We start from the raw sequence: 23,266 nt of genomic DNA, 5'->3' as shown, positions 1-23,266 counted from the left end.
TTTACTCCATGAATCATTTGGGGGAAAAAGATTTCAGCTGAACTCATGAGATATTTCAAAAAGTAGCCAAAAAGATTGAACTATTTTTAATACTCACTGGTTTCCCAGGTCTGGAAAGAGTGGTTTGGCCTCGCCTCAGCAGTAACCAAGTGTTATTGCATTTTCTTTTCAACGTCAAGAGGAGTGTTGCAAAATAGTCCAAGTGGGAACACACAGGAACGATGAGACTCTCTCGGTGCTGCTGTTCTGTAATAATGATGCACACATTAAAAACACAGGCACTTGGCCGGGCGCAGTGGCTCACACCTGGAATCCCAGCTCTTTGGGAGGCCAAGGCAGGTGTATCACTTCAGCCCAGGAGTTTGAGACCAGCCTGGGCAACATAGTAAAACCTTGGCTTTACTTTTTTTTTTTTGAGACAGAGTCTCACTCTGTCTCCTGGGGGTAGGGTTAGGGGTAGGGGTAGGGCTCACTGCAATCTCTGCCTCTTGGGTTCAAACGATTCTTCTGCCTCAGCCTCCTGAGTAGCTGGGATTCCAGGCATGTGCCACCATACCCAGTTAATTTTTGTATTTTTAATAAAGACAGGGTTTCGCCATGTTGGTCAGGCTGGTCTTGAACTCCTGACCTCGTGATCCGCCCGCCTCAGCCTCCCAAAGTGCTGGGATTATAGGCATGAGCCACCATGCCCAGCCTCCGTCTTCACTAAAAAGTACAAAAATTAGCTGGGTGTGGTGGTGGATGCCTGTAATCCCAGCTACTTGTGAGGCTGAGGCAGAAGAATTGCTTGAACCTGAGAGGCAGAGGTTGCAGTGAGCTGAGATCATGTCACTGCACTCCAGCCTGGATGACAGAGCAAGGCTGCGTCTCAAAAAACAAAACAAAACAAAAATTAGCCAAGTGCAGTGGCATGTGACTGTAACTCCAGCTACTCAGGAGGCTGAAGCAGGAGGATCACTTGAGCCAGGGAGGCACAGGCTGCAGTGAGCTGAGATTGTGCCACTGCACTCCAGCCTGGGTGAACCATTGATGCAGTGTTTGCATATATATAATGTACAATGATTACATCAGGGTAATTAGCATATCCATCACCTCATTATATTATACATGTAATTACAATATGACTCTGTCCCAAAACAAACAGACAAATAAATAAATAAAAACATACATTCAGGAATATAAACTAGCATAGACACTATGGAGAACAGCTTGGAGACTCCTCAAAACACTACAAATAGCACACCATATGATCTAGGCCAGGCATGGTGGCTCACACCTGTAATCCCAGCACTTTGGGAGGCTGAGGCAGGAGGATCACTGGAGCACAGGAGTTCAAGACCAGCCTGGCCAACATGGTGAAACTGTGTGTCCACTAAAAAAAAAAAAAAAAAAAAAATACAAAAAAATTAGCTGGACATGGTGGCATGTGCCTGTAATCCCAGCTACTTGGGAAGTTGAGGCAGGAGAATCACTTGAACCCAGGAGGCAGGGGTTGCTGTCAGCCGAGATCACATTACTGCACTCCATCCTGGGTGACAGAGCAAGACTCCATCTCAAAAAAAAAACAAGTCTGGGCATGGTGGCTCATGCCTGTAATCCCAGCACTCTGGGAGGCTGAGGCAGGCAGATCACTTGAACCCAGGAATTTGAGACCAGCCTGGCCAATATGGTGAAACCCTGTCTCTACTAAAAATACAAAAAACTAGCTGGGTATGGTGGTGCATGCCTGTAATCTCAGCTACTCAGGAGGCTGAGGCAGGAGAATTGCTTGAACCTGGGAGAAGAATGTTGCAGTGAGCTAAGATTGGGCACTCCACTCCAGCCTGGGCAACAGAGCAAGACTGTCCCCCCACCAAAAAAAGAAAAGAAAAAAAATTACTATGTATTCCATGAGCATGTGCAACTATTATCTGTCAGTGAAAATAAATAAAATGAAACACACACACTCCCTCAAGATCCATGTTTATAATTAGGTAAACAATTTTGACCAAAGCACCAAAACAATTAAACAGAAAGGTCTTCTCCACAGATGGTGCTGGAATAACTAGACATCCATATGGAATGAAGGAATCTCAACTCTAGTCATACCATCCATAAAAAGTTAATTCAAGGCCGGGCGCAGTGGCTCATGCCTGTAATCCCAGCACTTTGGGAGGCTGAGGCAGGTGGATCACGAGGTTAAGAGATCAAGACCATCCTGGCCAACATGGTGAAACTCCATCTCTACTAAAAATTAAAAAATTAGCCGGGCGTGGTGGCATGCACCTGTAATCCCAGCTACTTGGGAGGCTGAGGCAGGAGAATTGCTTGAACCTGGGAGGCAGAGGTTGTAGTGAGCCGAGATCATGCGCCACTGCACTCCAGCCTGGTGACAGAGCAAGACGGTCTCAAAAAAAAAAAAAAAAAAAAAAAAAAAGGTTAATGCAGGATGGATCATAGATTTAAACATAAATGCTAAAATTAGGAAGCTTGAAGAAAACATGGATGAATATAACTGGGAAATTTCTTAGGCAGGACATAGAAAAAAATCTATAAAATAGACTTCATTGTAATGAAAAACTTCTGCCCAGTAAAAGATACTGTTAAGAAAACAAGCAAGCCATACACTGGGACTAAATATTTGCAAAACAACTATCTGACAAAGGACTAATGTCCAGAATATGTATTCCAACTTCTGTAACTTTTTTTTTTTTTTTTTTTTTTTTTTTTGAGATGGAGTTTCGCTCTTGTTACCCAGGCTTGGAGTGAAATGGCGCGATCTCGGCTCACCGCAACCTCCGCCTCCTGGGTTCAAGCAATTCTCCTGCCTCAGCCTCCCTAGTAGCTGGGACTACAGGCATGCGCCACGATGCCCAGCTAATTTTGGTATTTTTAGTAGAGATGGGGTTTCACCGTGTTGAACAGGATGGTCTCGATCTCTTGACCTCGTGATCCACCCGCCTCGGCCTCCCAAAGTGCTGGGATTACAGGCGTGAGCCACCGTGCCTGGCCCTTTTTTTTTTTTTTTTTTTTTTTTTTTGAGATGGAGTCTCGCTCTGTCACCCAGGCTGGAGTGCAGTGGTGTGATCTCAGCTCATTGCAACCTCCACCTCCCAGGTTCAAGTGATTCTCCTGCCTCAGCCTCCCAAATAGCTGGGATTACAGGCACAGGTGCCTACCAACATGCCCAGCTAACTTTTGTATTTTTAGTAGAGACAGTGTTTCACCATGTTGGCCAGGGATAGTGAACCTGGCGAATCAGTTGATTACTTCTGACCTCAAGTGATCCACCCACTTCTGCCTCCCAAAGTGCTGGCATTACGGCACAAGCCACCATGCCAGGCCAATCTATACAACCAATGACCTGATAAAATAAGGGCAAGATAATTGAACAGATAACTCACAAAGGAAGATATACCTCTGGCCAGTAACTACATCATTATGAGTCATCAGATAAATGACAATGAAAACTGCAACGAGATATACTACACACCCATCAAAATAGCTCAATTAAAGGTGATACCACCAAATGCTGCTATGGAAGGGAGATACTAGAACACTTATACATTGTTGATGACAGTACAAATGATGTGATCATTTTGGAAAAAGATCTGGCAACTTCTAAATAGACCACATATCCCATGACCCAACAGTTCCACTCCTTGGCATTTACTCCCCCAAATTAAAGATTTTGTTCTCAAAGACTTGTACAAGACTGTTCACAGCAGCTTTATTCATAGTAGCCCCAAACTGGAAATAGTGTAGGTGTTCATCAATTGAATAAATAAGCAGTGGTAGAACCATTCTCGGAAATAAAGAGGAAGGAAATTCTGATACATACACAACATGGATGAATCTCAAAAACATTGTGTAGGCTGGGTGCTGTGGCTCACACCTGTCATCCCAGCACTTTGGGAGGCCAAGGTGGGAGGATTGATTGAGACCAGGAGTTCGAGGCTGCAGTGAGCTATGATCGTGCCACTGCACTCCAGCCTGGGCAAGAGTGAGACTGTCTCTAAACAAACAAACAAACAAACAAAAAAAAAAAAAAAAAAAAAAAAAAAAGGAAGAAAGAAAGAAAAGATAAATTGATCAATGGAAGAATATATAATAAAGCGAATATAGTCATGTGTCATTTAATGATGGGGATACATTCTGAGAAATGCATCATTAGGTGACTTAAAAAAATTTAATATTCCCAACATAAACACAAGGATTTTTATTTTATTTTTAGTTTTAGAGACAGGATCTTCCTCTGTCCCCCCAGCTGGACATAATCATAGCTCACTGCAGACTCGAACTCCTGAGTTCAAGCAGTCCTCTTGCCTTGGCCTCCCAAAGCACTGGGATTACAGGTGTAAGCCACCATGCCCAGCCTGCAATGTTTTCATTGTATGAACGTCACAGAGTGTTCTTTGCTCCTGGGCTACAAATCTTTACAACAGGTTACTGTATGGAATACTGTTGGCAACTGTAACACAATGGTATTTTTTTTACCTAAACACAGAAAAACTATAGTAAAAATAGTTAAAAAAAATACAAATGATATACCTGTTAGGGAACTTACCACGAATGGAGCTTGCAGTGCTGGAAGGTGTTCTGGTGAGTGAGTAGAGTGAATGTGAAGGCCTGGGACTCACTGTTACCCTGAATGTATAAAAAATGTTCAAGAATAAAATGACCTGCCAGGCACGGTGGCTCAAGCCTGTAATCCCAGCACTTTGGGAGGCTGAGGCGGGTGGATCACGAGGTCAAGAGATCGAGACCATCCTGGTCAACATGGTGAAACCCCGTCCCTACTAAAAATACAAAAAACATTAGCTGGGCATGGTGGTACGTGCCTGTAATCCCAGCTACTCAGGAGGCTGAGGCAGGAGAATTGCCTGAACCCAGGAGGTGGAGGTTGCGGTGAGCCGAGATCGCGCCATTGCACTCCAGCCTTGGTAACAAGAGCGTAACTCCGTCTCAAAAAAAAAAAAAAAAAAAAAAAAAAAGAATAAAATAAAAGAATAAAATGACCTTAGCTTACTGTAACTTTTTTACTTAATAAACTTCTAAATTTTTGTTCAACTATTTGACCCCTTTGTAACAACACTTAGCTTAAAACACAGATACACTGGAAGTGATAGGAATTTCCCAGCTCTAAGATCAGCTTCAGGGCCCTCCATTGTTGATGGCAAGGCATGACTGTGTAGCAACATGGTAACTACGACCTAGGTGGTGCGGCAATAGGTGTTCTACCAACTTCTTTGTATGCCTGAAAATCTTCATGATACAATCTGAGGGGGGGAAATGGACAAATACAAAGCTATGGAAATGGACAGAGCTACAGTGCTTGGTCTCCAGCCCAGCTCCAAAATCAAAGGACAACAGAACGATTTGCAGGGAAACATAGAAGTTCGCACTCTGACACCTCCTCCAGATCTAGCTACCATATTCAAGAAGTCCCCAAACCATAGCCTTGTTGTCATAATATGCCTCTGGGCCTCAGTAACAAAAGGCCAGCAGTACCATCCTAGGCTTTTAAGCCCAAAAGGTATGTCAAGAAAGCCTCGTATGTGTATGTGAAGGGGGAAGTGAGCTAGCCCAGCTCACCTGTTTTGTTTCTGAGACAGGGTCTTGTTCTGTCACCCAGGCTGGAGCGTAGTGGGTGCAATCACAACTCACTGCAGCTTCAACCTCCTGGGCTCCAGCATTTCTCCTGCTTCAGCCTCCCGAGTAGCTGGGACAAAAGACGAACACCACTATACCTGGCCAATTTTTAAATTTTCTGCGGACACGGGGTTTTGTCATGTTGCCCAAGCCGGTCCTGAACTCCTGGCTCTAGTGACCCACCTGCCTCTACTTCCCAAGTGGCAGATTGCAGGCATAAGCTGCAGCTCACCTGTTGTAAGTCATTTGATGAAGCAGAGAAAATAAAGGTCTGGGCCTGTAATGAAAGCTCCCCTGAGTGTTTAATTCTAAGTCAAATTCCAGTGACTATCTCTGCTCCCATTGAGAGAAGCAAATGCAATAAAGGTTTCAGATCAAAAGCATAATCTTTATAAATAACTGCAATTTATTGTGTACTTGTGCATGCTAGGCATTTTATGTAATTTCATTTAACCCTCACAACTACCCTGTGAAGTCGTTTCTTTTCCTGCTTTTATTTTTGAACAGATTCTTGCTCTGTTGCCCAAACTGCAGTACAGAAGCACAATCTTGGCTTACTGCAACCTCTACCTCCAGAGTTCAAGAGATTCTCTTGCCTCAGACTCCCAAGTACCTGGGACCACAGCCATGCACCACCAAGCCCAGCTAATTTTGGGGTTTTTAGTAGAGGCGGGGTTTCACCATGTTGGCCAGGCTGGTCTCTAGCTCCTGACCTCAAGTGATCTGCCTGCCTCAGCCTCCCAAAGTGTTGGGATTACAGCATGAGCCACTGCGCCTGGCCTATTTTCCTGATTTTATTTTGGAGGAAACTGAGGCTCAGATGGTATAAAACATGTCCAAGAATGCAGTGCGGGAACTGGATGCCAGCACAGTCAGTCCCAGGAGGCTTGGAAACACACACCCTTTCTAGAAATCTCTCCTTCCTAAACACCTCTAGTGGCAGGGGCACAACCTGTGTTTGTAAAGCTTTCTGAGCAGGGAACACCATGTTTATTCCTCATTTGGTCTCAGGGTACAATTAAGATTTTGTTATCTTAGGGCAAGAGGCTTCCATCTCCCATGCAAGACACGTGCAGGGCACAAGAGGTCTGTCAGCCCTACCACAGGCTCTGCGTTACCACACAAGATGTGCTCATCAGGCCTTATGCACTTCTCTCCTATGTGTGCAACCTACAGTCTTTGGTTTTCCCTCTTTTTCTTTTACTTATTATCTAAGAGACAGGGTTTCACTCTTGCCACAGCCGGAGTGCAGTGGTGTGATCACAGCTTGCTGCAGCCTCCACCTCCCAGGCTCAAGTAATCCTCCCACTTTAGCCTCCTGAGCAGTTGGGATTACAGGTGTGCGCCACTACACCTACCTAACTTTTGTAGAGATGGGGTCTCCCTATGTTGCTCAGGCTGATCTTGAACTCCTGGGTTCATGTGATCCTCCTGCCTTGGTCTCCCGATGTGTTGAGATTATAAGCGTGAGCCACTGCACTGGGCCCCCTCTTTTTCTTTCAAAAATTAGGGTCACTCATTTCTGCCTGTGAGTGCTGCTGACTCAGCAGCCCAGCAGCCGTCCTGCAAACACTCCTGCGTATACCGTTCTTTACTACCTGTCTCCATCCCACCTCCACTTTCCACTGAGTTGTGGACACTGAGTGCTCTAGGAGGGGTGGGCAGTCCCTCCTGCTGAGCCTAGGTTACTCACTTTGTGGCTACCAGACTCCTGGGGAAGGGAGCAGAGCAGGAAGGGGAAGAGAAGTTGTTAAGATGCTTTAAAAAAAAAAAGTTTTTTTTGTTTTTTAAGAGACAGGGTCTCACTGTATTGCCCACACTGGTCTTGAACACCTGGGCTCAAGTGATCCTCCGCATTGAGGTGTGAGTCACCGCATCCCACCAAGAGGCTCTTGATGGGGGAAACTGTCTTACAAATCAGCATCTGTATAACGCCCTGGGATTCCAGTGTAAGCATTAAGGGTCCTCATTTCTTCTGCCCTCCTGAGAGGCCACTCACCACCAGGGCTCAGCTCGGCACTGAGGAGCTGACCCATCACGGCAGGTACAGCAATCAGGGGTAAAATGTAAAAAAAAAAGAAAAAGAAAAAACATCCATCAACATCAGCCTTAGTGGCTCAGCACATTTCTTTAGGGGTGAGAAATTTATGTATTACTAGAGAGCGAAAACATCATTCACTTATAAAATAAGAGAGAGGAGAAAACCAGAGTCATATGAAAATGTCTTTAATTGTTATCTTTTGGAAATACATTTTTCATTTTTATTTTCACCATACAAAAATGTTAAATATCTAACAATGATCTATCTAAAGCAAGTATAGCGAAGCAGCTCCATGAGCATTTGTCATTGCTGTGATCTGTTTCAACAGAGAACGAGCTGGGACATGTTGTAGATTTGCATGATTTCACACACACATACGCACATGTATGCACACACACTGCTGTACCCCAGACCACCACCCAAACAAATGAACAGAGACTCTGGAAAGTGAACACGGCGCCACGAGTAAGAACAGAAGTTAACCTTTCTCCTCGTACATCCCCCATGAGAAACTTGTGTCTTGGGAGAAAGGAACTCTAAATAAATATGCCCAAAGGCCAGGGCATAGGGCAAGCTCCCTCATGGGTAGGTGTGAGTGGACGACAAGCATGACAAGTGTCGTATTTTCAGGCAGCTATGGTAGGAAGCAGGGAGGCACAACCCTTTTCTCCACTGGGAGACTAACCGAGGGCTGCAACAGCCTCAAAATCTGAGTACAAGACACATAGGCAGGAAGACACCCCCAAATTCATGATCACGGCAGCCAGGATGTCAGCTCTTTCTGCAGATTTCACAGCCAACACTCCCCATCAGGTGGGTTCTTAAGCACACTGGGTCATAATAGGAAAGGCCTCACAGGAGCAACACGGAATTCACTGGTTAAGCACGTACACATTCATGACAGCCTACAACCATGATGAATGTCAACGTCAACAGGCAGTTAGATTAAAAAGGGGGGGGAGAAAAACCACAGCCACAAAAATAAAACCTGTTTTTTGTTTTTTCCAGGAGACAACTTGGTTTCCAACCCCTCCCATACCACATTTTATTAGGTTAAATATAGTATGGCTTCCAAATGTGCCAGCCGGCTCTTGCTCACAGCGACAGCACCAGTGGTTTGCTGCCTCGGGTCTTGGTTACCACGTGTCAGGAACTTCAAAGAGCGTGGCAGGGCTGTTCGTGGAGATGCTTCCTGGTGGGAAAGAACGAAATAACGTGAACATCAGGATGGCACCTTGAGGAGAACATGACATGACCAGCAGAGACAGAGGGCCTGTGACGGTTGCAGAGACGGCTTCAGACAGGGTGGGGTCTGGCTGCACAGCTGCGCTGGAGACTCCACAGACAGATCTTGTCTAGGGAGGGCAGTGCCCAGCAAGGGACGGTGAGACCACAGAAACATCACAGGGGGGCAGAGGAAGCACCTCCCCGCCTCCTGCATCCATCTATTGATTTCACAGGAGTTAAACCGTAGCCATGCACAGTATCCTTCCCTGAGCACCGTGCTGGATTCTTTGCTGGCACCATAGTGGGCACTTAATTCATAAAATCTTCATTAAAGACGACCAATGTGGTATCACTATCCCCGTTTTACAGACGCAAGAACAGACTGAGAAGTGGGGTAACAGGACCAGATGCAAACAGTTAGCAAGTGGCTGAGATGGGGTTTGAATCCTCCCAAAGCACCAAGATCCATCCCAAAGTCCCCAGAAACTGAGTTTGTGTGTGCTGTGCTGCGGCTGCGCCTAGGTGAGAAATCTCAGGTGGGTAGCTATAGGGCAGAGGGAAGCTAACTAGTGGGGGTTCCAAGATCTCAGAAGGGGCAAAAGAAGGCTGCAGCTTTTTCCAACTTTAGTGAAGCTGTCTGGGTCCTCTTCTTGGATTGAAAGATCTCTTTGGTGACAAAGTTTCACTCCAAGTTTAGAAGCCCTTCTTCTTCATTCACGCCACTTTCTACAATAGCAGCAGCTGTGGCCAGCAACTGAGTTGGGATCTGGACTTCAGTGAATGTGAAGGAAGTCAGGAAAGGGCGTGTTCATAACGTGTCAGCTGCACGAGTGGTGCCATGCATGACGTCATAAAGCAGGGCTGGCGGGGAAAACTGGCAGTCTCTCTTCTAGCTGCTAACACCAAGATTTCAAAAAGGGAGAAAAGTCTTTGATGATATCTCCAATGGGAAATAACTTTTAAAGATGAAGGGGATGTAGTGTCTTACAAACTAGGGAATCGTAACACTCAGTTCAGAGTGGTTATCATCAATAACAGGGAGGCCGAAAGATAACAAACTCTAAAGAAAAACACGAGGAGAATTTCAGCTAACATGAGGAATTCCCACTTTTGATCCTTTATTGTGATAAGATCCAGGGAGTTAGGATGAGATCAGGAAAGGGTAACCAGAATTTTTCTGCCCTGAGTCTCACTGCTGTGAACAGGCTCATCTTGGGACCCCCAGTAAAGATAGCGAGACCACTCCCCAGAGTGAGGATGGGCAGATGATCCACTGAAAAGGACTCACAGGACCCAGTGAAGTAATGCAAGGGGCCCATGAAAACCTGTGGCTTTCCCGGTCACACCTTGACACAACACCTAATTGTATGAAAAGAAACATCCATTAAGGGTACTTTTATAATTCACATATGAAAGAAATATTGCAGTAGCCAATTAGCCATTCTAAAGGTAAAAGCTATAATGCCCAGTGTGGGGAACTGAAGTGAATTAAATCCAGCTCAGAGGAAAAAGGAAGATAAACTGCTAAAAGCAACTGCACTGCAATACTTGTAATCTGTACCTGCCATTAGCTGGGGTGTGTGTGAGTGCACAACGAGTCATCAGACACACAGAAAGTGGCTCCACGAAGCGCTAACAGGAAATAATGGAATAAGCAAAAGTTCGGGAGGGAGGCAAGTCAGGTTGGACGATTTTACTAGCTGGATCACCTTGAACAGGTCTCACTGCCTTGTCTAAAAGATGGACCTAGTACTATTTTAGGCTGTACAGGACTTCCATGATACCGCAGAGTTTCTGGGTAAGTTTTTAATGAACGCTAGGTCTCTTCCCCTTATCAGTAAGCTGACCCAACATGGAACAAGGCTGTCCCCAGGAAGCCAACAGTCTACAATCAACAAGATGCTAGTTTTCAGGGCCTACCTGTGCAGCTGCTGAGCAACACTGATGTGGACAGAGGGGCCAGAACTGTGGGAGTCATCTACAGGAGACCCGGACCAGAGGGGAAATGAAGGCCACTAACAGTGCTTTTTCCACCACCTTCAGAAAGGGAGAGCTATAGACCAACAAAGGGCCAGTCTAAAAACTGGTGGGGAAGAAGTTATGGTTTTTAAAAAGCAGCAGCTAGGCCAGGCACAGCAGCTCATGCCTGTAATCCCAGCACTTTGGGAGGCTGAGGTAGGCGGATCATGAGGTCAGGAGTTTGAGATCAGCCTGACCAACATGGAGAAACCTCGTCTTTACTAAAAATGCAAAAATTAGTTGGGTGTGGTGGTGGGCGCCTGTAATTTCAGCTACTCAGGAAGGTGAGGCAGGAGAATCACTTCAACCTGGGAGGCGGAAGTTGCAGTGAGCCGAGATCGCACCACTGTACTACAGCCTGGGTGACACATGGAGAGCCCACCTCTACAAAAAATTTAAGAATTAGCCGGGTGTGGTGGCACGCACCTATGGTCCCAGCTACCCAGGAGGCTGAGGTGGAGGATCACTTGAGGCCAGGATATCAAGGCTGCAACGAGTTGAGATTGTGCCACTGCATTCCAGCCTGGGTGGGTGACAGAGTTAAACTGGAAGGGAGGAAGGGAAGGAGGGAACAGATACTTAAGAACATCTGCCTCCTGCCACAGTGGACCTTAATCTAAGATTAACTTGAATTGCACATTTAATTATAAAACCTAAAACTATAAGACTTCTGGAAGAAATCATAGGAGAAATCATTTGCAACTGAGAGTTATGCAAAAATTTCTTAGATATGACATTAAAGGCATAATCCAAGGGAAAAACCTTAAAAACTAGACTTCATCAAAACTTAAGCCTTCCACTCTTCAAAAAAGACACTTAAAAGAATGAAAAGCCAATCTAGAAGAATATATTTATAAAACACTTAAAAGAACTTGTATCCAAAACCTATAAAGAACTCTAAAAATGCAGTCAGAAAATAAACCTTATGAAAAAAGGGAAAAAACCTCTGAGAAGGTATTTCACCAAATAAGAAATCCGGATGGCAAATCATCACATAAAAAGATGCTTATTAGTCATTAGGGAAATAAAAACCAAAGCCACAATGAGATACCACTACATACCCATTAGAAATGCTGAACAAACAAGCAAAAGGGGTGTGCATACAATACCAAGTACTGGTGAAGGTGCAGAGTGAGCGGAAATCCTGTATTCTGCTGGGAGAAATCCAAAATGGTAAAGCTACTTTGGAAACGAGTGTATCCATTTCTTATAAAGTTAAATATACAGTTACCATATGACCCAGCAATTCCACTCCTAGATATTTACCCAAAGTAAATGAAAAGTTAATTCATGCAAAGACCTGAACACAAATATTCATGGCAGCTTGATTCCTGGTTGCCAAAAACTGGCAACAACCTAAACAGTGATAGCCACATACAGTGGAATACTACTAAGCAGTAAAAAGGAGTGAACTCAGGATACATGCAACACCACAAATCTCAAAAGCATCATGCTAAATGAAAGAATTAAATGAAAGACTCAAAAGGCTAACTAGTGCATGATTCCAGGAATACGACATTCTGGAAAAGGCAAAACTGGAGGGACAGAAAGAAGATCACTGGCTGCTGGGATCTGTCTGGGGTTTGGGGGAAGGATCGACTCCAAAGGGGCATGAGGGAAATTTCTGGAGTGACGGAGTTCTGTATCTTGATCATAGTGGTGGTTATATGACTGTACACAGATGTCAAAACTCATCAAATTGTATACCTGAAAATGATGACTTTTATTGGGTGCAAATTATATCTTTTTGAAGCTGACCTGGCAAGAGATACTAAGAACAATGTTTTTTAAAAAACAAAATTTTAATAGGAAATACTAAGCTTCTAGTTAAGACTATTTGACCAAGAGTTTCTACAGTGGGAAAATGCAGGATACAAGCTGCACACAGAGTACAAGGTCGACTGCGCAGAGCAAGAATGCTTGTTACTACGGCATCGAGTGGCGGGCTGGGAGGCTTAGTTTTCTCCTATTTTTCTGCATTTTCCAAATTCTCATGCTGAGTACATCATTTTTATTAATCAAAACAACAAAAAATTAAAAGGTGGGGAACACAATAGGTCAATGTTCCTGCTTTTCTACCCCTTTACCTAACTGGAGTTGAAATGGGGAAACTCAAAGGGTAGACATTGCTTTTTCCAGGTGAATCCCAAACAGAATCTAAGAAACTGCACAGGAAACTGGAAGCTTCCCATCATATCTTCCACAGAGTGGACATCTGTACACAGAAGGGTCCTTTGGGAAGCCACACACACGTTTCTAACTAGGAAACGCTCAAGGGGGCATGCCCTGGGGCTGGTTTCCCATACTAAGACGAGCTCCCTCCCTGCAGGGCTGATGACACCCTGGAGTTGCCAGGAAGAAAAGGACGGCCCAAATGCGTGTGGAGTGCCCTGCCTCTGCCTCACTGCACAGCAGCACACACCTCCTTTACCACGTTCACTGCAAACCACACTTGTACATAGGAATTAAAAGGCTCCTTGGGAGGTCGCTGAGCTGCCTCAGCCTGGTCTCTCAGGTGACCGACAGCAGCAGCTATAGATCTTGTTTCTAACTTTAACGAGACCTGTAACAGCATGAGGAGACTGCTGCTCTAAGTAGGTTCTAAATTTTTATACTGTAACCCTCAGGGTTTAAGCTTGAAAAGTAAGGTAAGTTAGTCCGAGTTTTAAACTCCAATAAAACTCACGGTTCTTTGGCAAACAAACACTTAAAAGATCTAACATGTTGTTTTAAATATTAGGGGGGAAAAGGCTTTGAACAATGTCTCCATTTACAGGACAAAAAATAACCATGAGTAGTCAATGTATCTACTTTGGGCACGCCTCTGTAAACAGTCTGACTAAGGTGCTGATGGAAGCTGCTGCTAGGGATCAGCCTGCAGCATTTTCAGAATGGTCAGCCTTGGCAGCATCAGACTGTCCATGCGGCCCCAAGATTTTTCAGGGAAGTGAGGGGGTGAGCTGGGTTTCTCCAGGCCCCAGGAACACATCAACAAGAACAAGTAGGTTACAGAAATCCTTCAATTAAACATGACCTGGGAAAACAGCCACATTTCCTAAAGACACTTTATTCCAGCATTAATGGCATGCAGAATAGTTTTCCTTTACACACCAACCGAGTACGTACCTAGAACTGCTAGATGGAAAGTGGCTGGCACTGCCAATCAACATCGTCATATAAACAGAAAAGGAGGGGACTTACACATACATTTACCTCCTGAAAACAGGATCCAAACAACCACACTTAGCAGAAAAATAATTGCTGAGTACATAATATATACATAAACTAGAAGCCCTGAAGGAGAGTAGGAGGTCACTTGGATTTTTTTTCTTTTTTTGTGATGGAGTCTTGCTCTTGTTACCCAGGCTGCAGTGCAGGGTGCAATCTCATCTCATTGCAACCTCTGCCTCCTGGGCTCAAGTGATTCTCCTGTCTCAGCCTCCTCAGTAGCTGGGGCACCACCATTCCCGGCTTATTTTTGTATTTTTAGTAGAGATGCGGTTTTGCCATGTTGGCCAGGCTGGTCTTGAACTCCTGACACAAGGTGCTGGGATTACAGGCATGAGCCACCATGCCGAACCCACTTGGATTTCTATCAAGTCTAGATTGGTAATTGTTTCTGATCTAGAACAGGTACAAGAAACACCTTTGTAAGGGATCCTTCATTTCCTCTAAAGTTTGGATGAGTGTCCCCAGCCTCCCACACGCCAGTTAGATACTTTAAGTCTGCAACTCTGAGCCTCAGTTTCTCTGTACAACAGGGAAATAATACCTATGCCTTACTGCATGTTTCAAAGGTCTAGATAAGACAATAAAAGATGTTCCTAGCACACTGTCTCATAGTATAGACCTAATGAATAGTCATTTATTCTGCTATTTATGTTATTTTGTTATCTGGGACTGGGTCTAGTACTTAATTTTTAATGTATCTTGGATATCAAAATGTATATATACTACAAGTTCATGTACTTAGGTCAAGAAAAAAGTTAAAAGAAAAAGAACAGATACAGAGATTAATTTTTTTTTTGAGACCGAGTTTTGCTCTTGTCGCCCAGACTAGAGTGCAATGGCACAACATCATGTTGGCTCAGAGCAACCTCCGCCTGATGGGTTCAAGCAATTCTCCTGCCTCAGCCTCCGAGTGGCTGGGATTACAGACGTGCACCAACATGCCTGCCTGGCTAATTTTTGTATTTTAGTAGAGACGGGGTTTTGCCATGTTAGCCAGGCTGATTTTGAACTCCCAATCTCAGGTGATCTGAACGCCTTGGCCTCCCAAAGTGCTGGGATTGCAGGCGTTCATTTTGCGTGGTATCTGTTGAGCACCAATTGTTCTGGGATTGCTACAACACAGGATATTCCAGCATCCTAATATTTGCTACTTCCTCCTTGGAGAACAGAAAATACCCCTGTCTTTTATACCTTTCATGCCCTCATTGCCAGTGCACCTGAGGATGTGCTGAGTACCTGCTGAGAGGCCCTTCTGAGTACCAGAGCTCAGACCCAACTCCTCAGCACTGTTTAGGTTTAGACAGACTTTCACGCCATGCCTAGCACTCTAATACAGTTCCCGCCACCACCCGAACCAGGCCCTCGAGGCTCCTGGCACACTCTAAATACCTCTGGGAGTTAAAAGCAGACCCTTAACAGGGTTTGAACTTTGTACTCTCACTCATTACAGGACCTTATTAAAGTAAATGAGCAAGCCAAATTGGTTGATTCCACAGGTTCCGCACCTGATATCCTGACCTACATCCTGCTGATACTAATAGGATTAAACACTGAAAACAAACCAGGTGGAAAGGATCCATTAAGTTTCCACCTGGCACCGTCAGGGGTCGTGCTCCATGAATGGTGCTCCAGAAGAAAGCCCGATTCACTCAAGTTCTCTGACTCAATTAAAAGTTGTCAAGATGTCTCTTCCTTTCTGTCTCTCTGCTTCTCTCTCTCTCTCTTTTTTTTTTGGCAGCGCTGACAAAGAAGTACAAAATCTACAATTTTTTTCTTTTTAGCTCAAATCTTGTGGCACTGACAGCTTTACTGTCAATGGGAGGGAAAAAAATCCCCTATTTTAATTACAGTATTATAAATTCAAAACCCTAAATAACTTATAGAAAGTTTTCACTTAAAACGATGAAAGCTATAAAAGGACGAATCTATTAAAGCAGTCTATTATTAGTTATTTTAATTTTAGTATTTTTCAGATTATGCTGATAAAGAAGGGAAAAACGAAAAGCTTGTCCCTAAGAAGTAATAAACTAAAAAAATCCAGAAGAGACAGATATGAAAGACAGGAATACAACAGGGGAATTCCCCCAACCCTCTAAATCCTGTTGATCTCTAGAAATCATGCTGACATTTATTATTTTAACATTTGTTGAGCACATAAAACATGACAGTGGTAATAAAGGTATCAAACTTGAAGACTAAGGATGCTGCAGATTAAAAACTTCTCCAATACTTTTTCTTTCTTTTTTTTTCTTGAGACAAGATCTTGCTGTGTCCCCCAGGCTGGAGTGCAGTGATACGATCATAGCTCATTGATGTCAAAAATCCTGTGCTTAAATAATCCTCCCAATTCAGCCTCCTGAGTAGGTGGGACTAGAGGCCCATGCAACTAATATTAAAATTTTTTTTTTGTAGAGACAAGGTCTCACTATATTGCCGAGGCTGGTCTCAAACTCCTGGGCTCCCCATCCTCCTGCCTTATTTTCCCAGAGCAGTGGGTTTATAGGTGTGAGCCACCATGTCTGGCTCCTCTCCAATAGTTAATTTAGGGATAGGAGAGGAAATAAGTAAAGGGAGACACCCAGAGTCAAGGAGACAGTTAAAATAGACAATCCAGGCTTCAAACATGAGTTTTCTGTTGAAATTCAGCTTCAGCATAATGTATAAAAAGCATATGTGTTGGCCGGGCGCGGTGGCTCAAGCCTGTAATCCCAGCACTTTGGGAGGCCGAGGCGGGTGGATCACAAGGTCGAGAGATCGAGACCATCCTGGTCAACATGGTGAAACCCCGTCTCTACTAAAAATACAAAAAAATTAGCTGGGCATGGTGGCACGTGCCTGTAATCCCAGCTACTCAGGAGGCTGAGGCAGGAGAATTGCCTGAGCCCAGGAGGCGGAGGTTGTGGTGAGCCGAGATCGCGCCATTGCACTCCAGCCTGGGTAACAAGAGCGAAACTCCGTCTCAAAAAAAAAAAAAAAAAAAAGCATATGTGACATTTTTGCTACCTGTCTGATTTCGTTAACATCAAAGAGATTCAGAAAACTCCCCACAGTCAGATCAGTCCACAGGCAAAGGGGATTAATTAAAACAGTGAATTCACAGGTTGGGTATTAATCAAGTTCCATGGCTTGACTACCACTTTCATTTGATTTCATTGTTAGTTCTGCTAACTGTGACAACTGTCACGATATAAGACAAAGAATGATTATAATTGTGTCTGGGTCAGTGTCTCTCAACACGTAAGCTCGGTTAAAGGCACTGGCTTTCTTTTTTGTGTGTGTATGTGAGACAGGGTCTCATTTTGTTGCCCAGGCAGGAGTGGAGTGGCATGATCTTGGCTTACTGCAGCCTTGACACCTCTGGGATTAGGTGGTCACCCTACCTCAGCTTCCTGAGCAGCTGGGACTATGGGAATGCACCACCACACCTGGTTAATTTTTGTATTTTATATATATATATATATACTTTTTTAAAATTATACTTTAAGTTCTGGGGTACATGTGCACACCTTACAGGACTGTTACATAGGTATACACATGCCACGATGGTTTGCTGCCTCCATCCCCCCTTCACCTACATTAGGTATTTCTCCTAATGTTACCCCTCTCCAACTTCCCTACCCCCTGCTATCGTCCCCCTAGCCCCCAACCCCCCAAAAGATCCCAGTGTGTGATGTTCCCCTCCCTGTGTCCATGTGTTCTCAATGGTCAACACTCACTTATGAGTGAGAACATGCGGTGTTTGGTTTTCTGTTCTTTTGTCAGTTTGCTGAGAATGACGTTTTCCGGATTCATTCATGTCCCTGCAAAGGACATGAACTCATCCTCTTTTACAGCTACACAGTATTCCATGGTGTACATGTACCACATTTTCTTTATCCAGTCTATCCTTGATGGGCGTTTGAGTTGGTTCCAGTTCTTGGCTATTGTAAACAGTGCTGCAATGAACATCTGTGTGAATGTATCTTTATAACAGAATAATTTTTGTATTTTTAGTAGAGACGTAGTTTTGCTATGTTGGCCATGCTGGTCTCGAACTCCTGACCTCAAGTGATTCAGCAGTCTTCGCCTCCCAAAGTGCTGGGGTTATAGGCATGAGCCACCAAGGCCAGGCTCACCGGCCTTTTTTTTTTTTTTTTTGAGACAGAGTGTCGCTCTTGTTACCCAGGCTGGAGTGCAATGGCACTATCTCGGCTCACCGCAACCTCCGCCTCCTGGGTTCAAGCAATTCTCCTGCCTCAGCCTCCTGAGTAGCTGGGATTACAGGCATGTGCCACCATGCCCAGCTAATTTTTTTTGTATTTTTAGTAGAGACGGGGTTTCACCACGTTGACCAGGATGGTCCCGATCTCTCAACCTCGTGATCCACCCGCCTCAGCCTCCCAAAGTGCTGGGATTACAGGCTTGAGCCACCGCGCCCGGCCCTCACCGGCTTTCTTATAGGACAAACTAAATGACTCTAAAATCTTGGGCAACTCACATAACCCCAAGGCCTCTGTTTTCTTCATTGTAAAAAGGATAATGATGACAGTCTCCAGGATTACATGAAAGAATTTCTGTTACACAGTAAGCATTGTCCTGGCCCCTTAGTAAGCACTCAGTCAGCAGTGGCTATGATTACTGTCACTGTGACTGCTGCCTTGCTGGACAGCCCCCAGCAGCAGGGAACAGCCTTTTTCATGTGCTGACTGACAAGACACCCTTCTGGCCTCTTGCTCTGGCCCTGCGTAGCATGCGAGCACGAAGGGCTGAGTTAGGCAAGTGTATGGGGTGGAGAGGACATGGGATTCAGCTCATGTGGGCCTGGGTCTGCCTTCTGGCTGTGCTTCCTATGAGCAGCATGGCCCTGCGCATTAGCCTCCCTCAGCCCAGGCATCTGCTTCACTCAAATAAGGATGACGATTCCCACCTCAGGACTATGGTGAAAATTAAATGAAATAAGGAGAGAAATGGCTCCTACTACAGCGTCTAGCATGTAGTAGGCTCTCAACAGGTGCTAATTTCCTGTCTCCTTTCCTTCTTATATAATTCTGCTTAGGAGAGAACCAGGTTGCCTGGGGGTTTTGCTGGAAACAGTGAAAACTCTGCTACTGAAAATAGCATGTAGGAGGGGCCTCTGTGCACATTTAAATGCACATTTTAAATATTGAGGCTGCTTTAAACGCATCAGCAAAACCTCTACACCATGGAGGAGAGAGAGATTACCAAAATAGACTAGCCATCTTTAACAAGGAGACCCCCCCAGGCCTTATGCTACCCGAGCCAGAGCTTTTTAGGATTCCTCAAATTAAATTAAATTGATCCTAAAAATATCTTCTCTTGTGGAAGACTACATGGGCTTTGCCACCAAGTGAAGCCTTGCTATAATTTCTCCCCGAAAATAGGAGATCCTAGAGCATTTAAAGAGTCCACAGCCCCAGAACTTCGGCAAGATCCAATACAAACCTGCTGGAGAAAGCTCCTTCTTCATTCTTTTTAATTTCTTGGCCTTTTTCCTTCCCTCTGAGAGGGGTTCTGCACAGGAATTGGTCTGCTCAAGCTCAGCGTCGGAAATCTCCCCTGACACTCCGTCCTCCAGGCCAGCTTCCTCTTGACTAGGACTCAAATTTCTCTTTCCTACTGTGCTGGGAGCTGTAAAACTGAAATGCAAAAAGTGGAACAACATGAAAGGTGCCGAGAGTTACAGGAAGACTAGTCTATAAAAATATTTCAATACTCTTAATTCTATTAACACTTAGTCAGCCATCAACAACATGGGCAGCTGCTGCCTATGTGTAAAAACTAAAGACCTTATTATGAACTGAAGTCTGAAAGTTTACCTGTAACACGCTTATTCAGAAAAAAGTCCTAAATTATGTTTGTAAATACATACAAATCTAAGCTGTTCCAAGTGCTCAAGAACACATTTGTAAAGTTCCTAGTCTCTATTGTAAAAAAACTATTGCAACAGAATAGAATAGCAGAGATATTATAACAATAGTTTTGATTACATTAAGTCAGAAGATAGCATTATTCCCTTCAATGACTGCCTAATGGATGAAGAGCAGAAATGCAGAATTCTTGAATCAGTCTGCTGTCCCACGGCTTAAAACTTGGATATAGAAACAGAGCATACCCTACCTTCATGTAACCCTCTTCCTTTCCAAAAAGATGACTTGTTAAATGTGTAATTAAATCTGGTTCCATTTTGAAAGCTTTATAGGATTTGACATATTGAATTAAATCAGATTATGTGTCCTGATTTTTCCTTAAGAAAATATTCTCTGAAATATAACTAGATAAAAACAGCGTCCACATAAACACTGAGTCCTTTCTCCTCTAAATGGGTCTTAAGAGATTTTTTCATTATAGCCCCCAAGTTATGAAAAGCCTAAAATAAATTTAAGGCATTCTATTTAGGAGAGGCCATTCAAGCACGTGGGGAGGATGGGGGGTAAGAGCGATGAACTGATCCTACCAGCCTTTCCTAGGAGGTGGGTACTTTTTAATTTTATTTATTTATTTTTGAGACAGGAGACTTGCTATGTCACCTAGGCTGTAGAGCAGTGGTGCAATCTTGGCTCACTATAGCCTCTGCCTCCTAGGTTCAAGCAATTCTCCTGCCTCAGCCTCCCAAGTAGCTGGGATTATAAGCACCTGCCATCACGCCCAGCTAATTTTTGTATTTTTAGTAGAGGTGAGGTTTCACCATGTTGGCCAAGCTAGTCTTGAATGCTGGACCTCAAGTGATCCGCCAGCCTCAGCTTCCCAAAGTGCTGGTATTGCGGGCGTGAGCCACCATGCCCAGCTAGGACGCGAATACTTTAAAACGTTCTATATAAAAAAACGCTGGCTACCCAAATATTCAAGTTCCTCCACATCACTCCCGCACTGAACATCTTCCCTGAATCTGCCAACTGCACTTGACGGTACACTCAGAGGATGGAGGAGGAGAACACACTGCCTTCCTGGTGCATCTCTAAGGAACGGGAAGCAGAAGAGGCTGGAGTACGCTTCCTCTTACTACTGGGCTGGCCAGCCTTTCATTTGTCCTCTTTTTCATGTCTATTATAGAGAGCTTTCTGAAACATCTCTTTTAATCGAGGGACTCTGAAAAAAAAAAGGGACGATATCAATGGTAATGTTTTGGGGTGGGGGAAACGGTTAAAAATTTATGCTAAAGTTTACTGTTTAAAAACTAATACCTTTAACAAGATTTTTTAAAGACTAAACATTTTGCTTATTTCAGAAAATTTGGAAAGTATAAGATAGTAAGGGTTCTTCCATCACAAAAAGGGAAGAGGCCTAAAAATTCCTTTGCACTGTAAATTCAGGAACCTGGTAGCCTCTGAGACATAAATATTTAATGAAAACTCAGCTAGAACCACAGGTATTAAAAATACTTTGTGAAGGGGGTTCTGCAGCGGGTCCTTCCGGGGTGTGACATTCAGCTGGCCTTCTAGTGTGACAGACTTTCCACCCAAGAACCATGGCCCAATTTATCCATAACCTTGTGGAGAAGACCCTGGTGTTGGTGAACACTGTTGTGACTTATTTGAAGCCTCAACTGGCCACATTTTGGTACAACGCCAAGATTGAACTGATTCCTCTTATCCCTGCTGAGATCCCTAGAGCTTTTCAGAGCCTGAAAAACATTAAGTCAATAATGCCCAGACTGGTAGTTTCAAACAACTCACAGTTAAGGATGCTGTGCTGGACGGTTTGGTGAGGTGCTAATGTGGTTTTATGTTGCGGAGATCATAGGCAAGTGTGGCATCATTGGTTATAATGTTTGAAGAGTAATCTTTAACATCTGATTATATTTGATTTATTATTTGAGCATTGTTGGACCATGTGCGATCAGAGTGCTATCTGAATAAAATAAGACTTGTTAAAAAAAATACTTTGTGAGATACAAAGTCTAGAAATAGCCCCAACTGTATATAGAAATCTACTGTATGATAATGGTGGTATCTCTAAATACTGGCACAAAGACGGGCTTTAAAAAAATAGTGTTGGGACAAGCAGAAAAGGATAAAATTAGAACCAGTCCTCATACCATATAAAAGAATAAATACCTAAGGCATTAGCTCTCTAAATGCAAAAAAGGCAACTTCACAGGCACTAAAAGAAAACACGAGTGAATGCCTCCAAATCTAGGTGTAGAAAAAGGTTTTCTTGCCATGTCTTACAATCCAGACATAATAAAGGATTTGTAAATGTGACTTCATAAATGTAAACATGTTTTACAGGGCAATAAATAACGTGTGCAAAGACAAATGACAAACCAGGAGGAAATATCTGCAACATGCATCACAGAAAAAGGGTTAATGCCCCTAACAAATTATAACTCAAACATGAAGAGAAAAAGAAAGACCAGAAGTCCTACAGAAAACTGAAAAAGCTATGAATAAACAGCTCATTACACACACTCCTTAAACACATGAAAAGATTTGTTCAACTTCATTCATAATGCAAAATAACATCGAAATATCATTTCTCACCCACTAGGTTTTTAGATTGGCAAAAACCTTCAAATATTCCATTGTAGATTGGGGAAAAGGGTCCTTTCGTACACTGCTGGTAAGAATGCAAAATAGTACAACTTACTCTTATGGAGGCAGTGTGGCAATATCTAACAAAACTATATACATTTCCAGGAATTTAGAAGTTATACCTCCTACAAGGCAAATATATATGTACAAGCTATTCAATATAGTATTATTTAGAATTGCAAAATACTGCAAAGTACCTAAATGTCTAAGCATAGAAAACGCGTTGAATACACAACAGTACGTAAAATCAATGAACTACTAAGCAGTTACAAAAAAGAATAAAGATCTCAAAGAACTGAAAATGATTATGGAATGATTTCCAGTAAAATATGTGTAAAAAGCCAAGTGCGAAAGAACAACTTATGAACCTGGTATTCCCATTCTTGAGTAGGGTGTGGGAGAGAATGGCAAACAAATCCTGAATCCTTTAGTAGGTCTGCTTCTGTAGCAGAATGAGTGAAGCAATTCTGAAAACACTTAGCTGCATGACGGCACTGAGTAAATCAGTAAATATGCTGATGTTTCTGGAAGACAGACATAAAAATTTTGGAATAAGGGAAGATAAAAAAGAACCCTGGAGGGATAG

The 23,266-nt window shown here is 43.6% G+C and overlaps 1 protein-coding gene and 1 pseudogene across 2 annotated transcripts in view; one reads left to right on the top strand and one right to left on the bottom strand.

Annotated features, from left to right (window-relative positions):
• Positions 1-7,841: 7,841 nt before the first annotated feature.
• Positions 7,842-23,266, bottom strand: part of PARN (poly(A)-specific ribonuclease) — a 204,079-nt gene continuing 188,654 nt past the window's right edge. For both annotated transcript variants that reach the window (XM_039478241.2, XM_074382203.1), the window contains 2 exons: positions 19,592-19,785; positions 7,842-8,864 (listed from right to left, as the gene is read on the bottom strand). In XM_039478241.2, coding sequence (XP_039334175.2) covers positions 8,809-8,864; positions 19,592-19,785 — 250 coding nt within the window. In that variant the 3' untranslated portion in view covers positions 7,842-8,808. The remainder of the gene's footprint in view (positions 8,865-19,591; positions 19,786-23,266) is intronic.
• LOC101033785 (ATP synthase F(0) complex subunit g, mitochondrial pseudogene) lies at positions 21,615-21,921 on the top strand (annotated as a pseudogene).

Source organism: Saimiri boliviensis, chromosome 12 (assembly GCF_048565385.1).
Source record: "Saimiri boliviensis isolate mSaiBol1 chromosome 12, mSaiBol1.pri, whole genome shotgun sequence".
NCBI classification, from domain to species: domain Eukaryota; kingdom Metazoa; phylum Chordata; class Mammalia; order Primates; family Cebidae; genus Saimiri; species Saimiri boliviensis.
This window is presented reverse-complemented; position numbering and strand designations above follow the sequence as displayed.